The sequence below is a fragment of the Etheostoma cragini genome, chromosome 19 (genome assembly GCF_013103735.1).
Source record: "Etheostoma cragini isolate CJK2018 chromosome 19, CSU_Ecrag_1.0, whole genome shotgun sequence".
NCBI lineage: Eukaryota > Metazoa > Chordata > Actinopteri > Perciformes > Percidae > Etheostoma > Etheostoma cragini.
In genome coordinates, this window is record NC_048425.1 from 1,917,433 (window position 1) to 1,925,369 (window position 7,937).

The 7,937-nt window shown below is 40.9% G+C and overlaps 1 protein-coding gene across 2 annotated transcripts in view; it reads left to right on the plus strand.

Annotated features, from left to right (window-relative positions):
• The window catches only part of col4a5 (collagen, type IV, alpha 5 (Alport syndrome)), a 51,743-nt gene that overhangs the window by 22,336 nt on the left and 21,470 nt on the right, over positions 1-7,937 (plus strand). For both annotated transcript variants that reach the window (XM_034901112.1, XM_034901113.1), the window contains exons 29-34: positions 2,092-2,259; positions 3,924-4,013; positions 5,017-5,163; positions 6,081-6,179; positions 6,268-6,357; positions 7,104-7,243. In XM_034901112.1, coding sequence (XP_034757003.1) covers positions 2,092-2,259; positions 3,924-4,013; positions 5,017-5,163; positions 6,081-6,179; positions 6,268-6,357; positions 7,104-7,243 — 734 coding nt within the window. The remainder of the gene's footprint in view (positions 1-2,091; positions 2,260-3,923; positions 4,014-5,016; positions 5,164-6,080; positions 6,180-6,267; positions 6,358-7,103; positions 7,244-7,937) is intronic.

Consider the following 7,937-nt stretch of genomic DNA (forward strand, 5'->3'; position numbering starts at 1 on the left):
CCAAAAGCACCAGGCGGTCGTGTGGAGGGTTTATCTGGCTGATTATAGAAAAACACAGTCACTCTTTTTGGGTGTGTTGGTGATCACGATGATTGAGTGTGTTTGTATGATGGTTACCACACTACTGGAGGGAAACCACACCTTGGTCTGGGGAACGTTTCCCTCACATCTGCATCTTGTCTGTGTTGTTCTTTCGAGTGCCACATTTTGTTTTCTCTCTCACCCTTTTCCCGGCTGCATCACCATCCTCCTCTTTTTGAGCAACACACGTCAACGCCTCACCGTTTTAACATCACTCAAGGCTCTTTCTTCATGAGCACACCAATCGTTAAACTAACCTCACAGAGTTTTGGTTCACCACAATTAAACCGCACGCTCCTTCGGATGTGCACAAAAAAACCTCAAACTAACAAAGAAATCCAACAAAATCTTTGAATTCTCTTCATTCAGAGTGTTTGCCAACCGGCTTCATAGAGAACTTTATAACGCATTTAATGCATTATATACTTTGTTTTCCTCATCTCATCTTCGGCTTAATCCAACGCGCCGTCCTCTGCTCTTTGAAACACGCCCCTCCCTTACCTGCGACCCTTTGATGCCAAGGCGAGAAAGGTATTGTAACCCAAAACCGGCGCTGCTTGATGGCCAGTTAATGGTGACACATACAATATCACACGTGACAATGTATGCCTGCGTTGTACTTTAAAGGTCCCATATCATGCTCATTTTCAGGTTCATTCTTGTATTTTGGGTTTCTACCAGAACATATTTACATACTTTAATGTGGAATTTTTCCTCATACTTTCCGTCTGAATGTACATGTATTCAACCTCTGTTTGAAACGCTCCGTTTTAGCACCTGTCTCTTTAAGACCCTCTCCCCAAAAAGCCCAGCCTGCTCTGATTGGTCAGCGTTTCTGGGTCTTCCTTGTTTTAAAGGCACCGTTTCTGAACACGGGTTGTGGCTGGAAGGGGCACAGCTTCAGCCGTGAGTGATGCAAAACCTCCCAAATAAAACATAATATTCAATTTTAAAGATTTTTATTTGCCATTTGTGCAAACACCAAACAGTCCAGGCACATATGAATCATTTTGCAGGTTCTTTAAGTCAAGTAAAAAGTAAAAAGGCTTAATGGCAAAGAAAAGCACACCGACTAAAACAGAAAAAAGTTATACTATAAGGGAAATAATTTAAAATAAAAGACTGAAAAACTTAGATACTGTACCAAAGAGTGGAAAAAAATATAATAAATTATTAGTACTGCAACTATAAGGGGAAAATTGCTATTAACACCCAGGAAAATGCATGTTCGTTTTTGTTGGGAGTGTTTAAATCCAAACTTAACAAGTCGTTTTGGTGCCTAAACCTGACTGTCGTCGCCACTTTTTCGCGGTTAAGCGCCGCGGCTGTTTTTCTTCTAGCCACAACCCTGAATACGAGCCGTGTGCATTTCTCCATGCATGAGCATTTTGTTACTCTCACAGTATTTACACAGCACCTCCACCTGCTTTAGGATCAAAGAAGAAATGGATATGTCACTTTCTTACAATATGGGGCCTTTAAAATTCCCAGTATTTGAGGTATTAAGACTCACTTATTTTGTATAGATAGATTTATTTTGTGTGGATACCTGTTTGTTTTTAATGTTCCGCTGCTTTGTCCACGGAAAACACACACGATTGATTACATCTGGACTGCACCGGCATGTATCTTAAAACCAGATTTAACTATTGTTATAGTTATTATTATTTAGTTGTGGGTTTCTATATCCAGAAAATATAATCTTGCTATCATCATTGCAGGATGGAATTTCCTTGTAACCAATCAGTGTTACTCCTAATATTGTCATAACTTTTGTATTTATTCTGTTGTCTAGATTTTGTGTGTAATTTTAATTTTGGCCTTTCTTCTTTTTTCTCTTTCTTTTCAGTATATTAGTGTCTTTGTATTTTAATTGGAGTGTGCACTAGAGAGTGCCCAGATTACATTTTGTCCATCTGTCCATCACGTCTTTTATTGGTAAAGTGTATGTTAATCTATAATATTTGTTCATCTGTAAACCAGTAAACCCAACTAAACTAAATTGAACAGGATTCCCTGGATCGAACGGAGAGAAGGGAGACCCCGGCCCCCCAGGTCTAGATATTCCAGGTCAGCCAGGAGACAGAGGAAGTCCCGGTTTCCCAGGTTCCCCGGGACCAGTTGGAACTCCAGGACCCCCTGGAGGACCTGGACGGGACGGCCTGCCTGGACTGCCAGGTAAAAACTACTGCTAACAGGATTATTCTACGGTCATCAGGACTAACAGTAGCTAACTAACAGGCCTACTGAAAAAAATAAAATAAACTCTTGTGTTTTCTTCCCATCAACCATCATCTTTTGCTTTTTCTGATGTTTAAGCTGTTTTTTTCTAAGCTTTTCTAAAAAAAAAAATCATAGCCTAATTTTAATTTGACACTACATTACACATCATATTTTATATAATACAAAAAAAAATCTCATTTTCATTTTCAACGCTTTTTGTCTCTTTTTTTTGTCATTTCTTCCGAGGTTTTGGTCACTTTTTTTTTTTTAAAGGCCATAAAATTCAATAAAACAAACACAATTTGGTGAATGTAATCATTCATTTTTCCTGAAGAACATTGTGTGGCATCCATGTTATTTTTAGGCAAACTAGTTAAAAGAAAACTAAGATCGTGGTATTAAAAATAAAAAATAAACGGGTCAAATTGGACCTGAGGAGGGTTAAACCAATCAGAATCGTCTGAGGTGCACGGTGGTCCTTTAAAACAGTTTAGAGAAGGAATTTGTTTTGGTGGAACGTTTGCACCCCGCAAAATCAAAACGCCACATACATACATGGTTAAACCTCATTAGCTCTCACCAGTGGATCGCCACTTCGTCCACAGCGATCCCACGACTCCCAAAACGCCACGGTTAGAGAGGAAATAGTAAATCTTTACAGTCACTCCCACAAAAGAAACAAGCAGGCCGGCCTTGTTGCAGGATCCAAATCTTCTCCAAAACCGGCCATTTTCAGCATGTAGCTTGCTAGCTCAAAGTAGTTGTTGTTGTTTCAGAATCAGAATCAGAATCAGCTTTATTCGTCAGGTATGAGGACACACAAACAAGGAATTTTTCTTTGGAGCATAGTTGCTCACAATGTGCTTACACATAAAGAAAAACCAAACAACATACACACACACACTTATATATACACACTAATATATACATACTCTAAACAGAAACAATATAGAGGCATGAGTGCAATGAAGGGTTCAATCAAAATTATTTAAATGTGGAGCATAGTGCAAAGGATGCTGGGATAAATAGTATCATGTTATTATATTACAATATGAACAGTATGAACATTATGAACAGTTCTGGAATAGGAAATGAGAATGATGAATAAATAACAAATAAGAGAGATATGAGAATGAGAATGATGAAGACATTTTTTTCTTTCTTTTTGATGTTGCCTTTCTTTAAATGATGTTCATTTCTTTAATGTTTAATTTCTTATACTGCACTGTAACTTTTATTCCTATGTTTTAATATTTTTATTTTTTCTTATCTTTAAACAGTTTTTTCTGTGTTTCATCTGTTTTTATTTTTCACTGTTTTGTTCTTTTTAACTGTTTTTGTGTAAAGCCCTGTTGCTGAAATGTGCTATACAAATAAAGCTGCCTTGCCTTGCCTTGCCTAAATAGGTGGAATGATAAGCGGAACCAGTAAACAGGTGGTGTAGAGACAGTGTTACTGGGAAGTACTGTTTCCTGGAGTTAGACAACGGCAATATCCTGGAAATGAAGTGTCGTGGTCCCCGACTAAGATATGACCGACTATTTGATGCTCTTGGTTATCGAACGTGTCATTTTTTTGGTTTATTTTCTGCTCTAACTGTAACGTCCGACTGGCTGCAGGTCTTAAAGGAGACATGGGCCCCATGGGATCTCCAGGACCTTCTGGAGAATCAGGAAGACCAGGAGGACCCGGCGGTCCCGGAGCTAAAGGTATCCACTCATAACTCTCACATACAGCAAACATCACACACAGTGGGTCCTGAGTTATGTTCCCCGCTTTGTACATTTTATTTCTGTTGTGTTTTTAATACAAGAAAACGGTATGTTAAAGGGAAAATCTGACACAAGCTGTTACTCAATTTTTAACATTTGTAAACACAGGTTTAGATTAAATAAATTAATTATTCATTATTATAAGTAAATGTAGAGATGCAAAGATTCATCTATTAGTTGTCAACTATTAAATTAATCTACAACTAATTTGATAATCGATTAATCGGCAAATACTGTATCTGAAGTCTCTTTTATATAGACCTTAGTGGTCCCCTAATACTGTATCTGAAGTCTCTTTTATATAGACCTTAGTGGTCCCTAATACTGTATCTGAAGTCTCTTTTATATAGACCTTAGTGGTCCCCTAATACTGTATCTGAAGTCTCTTTTATATAGACCTTAGTGGTCCCCTAATACTGTATCTTGTTCACAAACGTCTTGTTCTCAAAATTCAGCCTTGGTGCAGAATCACAGCCACTAGAGCCAGTCCCACAATGAGCTTTCCTTAGTATGTGCCATTTCTGAGTTTGTAGCTTTTGAGGAGGGGGGGGGGGCATAGAAAGGGGAGGTAACCTTGCCCCGTATGACCTCATAAGGAGCAAGATTCCAGATCGGCCCATCTGAGCTTTCATTTTCTCAAAGGCAGAGCAGGTAGCCACTGGGGGGACCAAAGGCAGGCTGAGGGGGGACGCATATTATATGTTAGAAAATTTCATAAAGGGATATTTTCATGCCATGGGACATTTAATCCAGAGAACAATCGACAGATTAATCAACAATGAAAATAATCGTTAGTTTCAGCCATAACTAAATGTCTTGCTTTGTAATTTATGTTGTTGCTATAACAATGAAAAGTAACGTAGCAGTTAGGAAAACCTTTTAAAAAGTGCTTTACTGACGACTGCTAAACTTCTCGGGTTCTCCCGTTTCTTCTCTGCAGGTGAACCTGGATTCCCAGGCCGAGACGGTGGACCCGGCGGCCCCGGTGCCAAAGGAGATAGAGGAGAAGCTGGCGACCAGGGACCCCCAGGAACCATAGACCCCACAGACATTCCGAGGGGACAGAAAGGAGAACCTGGACCATCAGGTACGGTCAAAATAAATCGATTTATTGTTTCAAACCGATCTTCATTTCAATTATTCGATATTAATTTATGAAATTCCAGAGATCGACTTGTTTCAAAGCTAGACTGAAGATATTGGTAAAACGAAACCACCGCAACCCATGTCAGTCTAAATAACGCTCCAGATTTAGGCAAAAAACTGGCATGGAGATGTACGGCTCTAGGTATAACTCAATTTCATTTCAATTTTATTCATAGTATCAATTCATAACAAGAGTTATCTAGGGAAACTGTACAGATAGAGTAGGTCTAGACCACACGCTATAATTTACAAGGACCCAACAGTTCTAGTAGTTCCCTCCAGAGCCAGTGGCGAGGAAAAACTCCTTTTAGGAAGAAACCTGGTTCAGACTCCGGCTCTTGGTAGGCGGTGTCAGACGGGGTTTGAAATGAATAGTGGCAATAACAGTCACAGCACGCACAACTAGTTCTGACACTATTTATGTTTTTACCAACATTTCAATGTTTTTCATAACAAAACGTAGTTTGACTCAAATTGGCTGGACGGACCAGTGAGTAAAGTGGGCGGGTCAGTGAGTAAAGTGGGCGGGCCAGTGAGTAAAGTGGGCGGGCCAGTGAGTAAAGTGGGCGGACCAGTGAGTAAAGTGGGCGGTCCTGGCCCATAACTGACTACCCACCTTATACAGACACTAACATATTAAACATTAAGACAAAAGAAACAGTAACTACAGAAACAAAAATGTACCAAACAGCTGTTTTGTATATGAAAAACGGAGGTTGAATGGGTTAAGTACAGAATGCAACAAATATTTACATGTATAGTATGCAATGGGCAGACAGAGTAATAATGTTTAGTATAGATAAAGTATTCAGTAACTACCTGCTGTATAATGAAATACACAATGCTTGTGTTCTACAGGTGGTCCAGGTTTTTCAGGTCAGAAAGGAATCGCCGGTCTCCCTGGTGATCCCGGGCTACCAGGATCAGATGGACGACCCGGACTCCCCGGTCCACCAGGTACCAACACACCCCCGTGCACACATACATGAACACACGCTTACTTGTGCAAAGGGATTCCTAACGGACTGTTTCCGCTGTGCTGCAGGTCCCAAAGGAGATCCCGGCATCCCAGGAGGCCCTGGGGGTCCTGGGCTTTCAGGAGCTAAGGGCGGAATGGGAGAAATGGGATTTCCAGGTGAGTTTGAACTCAAAGTGGATTCTTGGTCACTGAGGCCACATTCAGACAACAATGTTTTGGTTAAAAAAACGGAGAAAAACTGACTTTTTGTTCTAATACGTACGTTGAACTGCGCGGTGCGAGAGAGTTGATTGCGATAAAGGATCTCAACGCTAGATGGGAGAAATTCCTACACAGTGGACCTTTAAATTAAACTGATGATTGGTAGCATTGTAAAGTTGCTAGCCAATTTGGCCGCTGATGAATGAGGCGAAGCGTCTGTTTGGATCGGCCGGCTACAGAAGTCAGTGTTGCCAGATCGGTCCGTTTATTGCCAATAAAAGTTGGCATTTTTGTGTCTTTGGCTTGGAAACCTAATGTTTATCCACCAACAGTGCTTGGAGAACTAATCCTACATTTCCCATTAACATTAAGTCCTGGCGCGTCAGACACCCGTAGGCCACAGTGCCGAGCGTGAATGGTATCGATTACAAGCTACGCTACAATGGAGAAGACAATGGGAACCGAGCCAGTGGCTAGTGGCAAATCTGACCGGCTGTGAACTTTAACAATCTACGAACCATGTTGGCTGGTGTTAAAAAAAGTTCATTTTAGATGTGTTGCCGGCACGCACATGCCCAGTGTGTGTGTGAATGGTCATGTGATTCTGCTACTTTTCTCAAAAAGCCGCTTAAACATGGCAACGTAGCAGTGTAGAGGTCGCCTGAAAGCTGTTCCCAGCTCACGCTTTGATATTGTCACAGGTCCGTCAGGCCAGAAAGGTCTACCGGGTCAGCCAGGTCGGCCTGGATCCCCGGGACAGCCAGGAGGACCCGGTTTCTCTGGAGCCAAAGGTGAACCAGGCTCTGCTGGAGTTGGACCACCCGGAGTATCTGGACCCAAGGTACAGACCCGACTCAAACACTGACACATCCTACATCAGAAAAGTGTAGAGCAGTACAGAGCTGGAACATTTTCAAATGTTGCTTTATAATAAATTTTCTCTGAAATAATGGGGATTACCAATATAATTATCTCTTTCAATCAAATCTAAAAATATTTATTATATGTGTTACTTTATTAAAACAAATCCCCGGATCCATCTTTTGGTTATATTGCTGTTATGTGATCCAGATAATGTAGTAACACAGTTTCACAGCCTATGAAGTAGACCACACCTCTTTATTATCATTACATTACAATACAATACGTGTAATCTAGCTGACGCTTTTATACAAAGCGTCTTACAATTGCTAAATGTGCTCTATGTCGCACACCTCTGGAGCAACTATAGGTTAAAGGGATGCTATGCAGTTTGGGCCATTTCTTGCATGTTTTGCTATAGAGCTCCCCTACAGGTTTCTATGTAGAGCGCCCCTATAGGCTTCTCTATAGCTCTTCCCTACAGGTTTCTATGTAGAGCGCCCCTATAGGCTTCTCTATAGCTCTTCCCTACAGGTTTCTATGTAGAGCTCCCCTACAGGCTTCTCTATAGCTCTTCCCTACAGGTTTCTATGTAGAGCTCCCCTACAGGCTTCTCTATAGCTCTTCCCCACAGGTTTCTCTATAGAGCTCCCCTACAGGTGTCTATGTAGAGC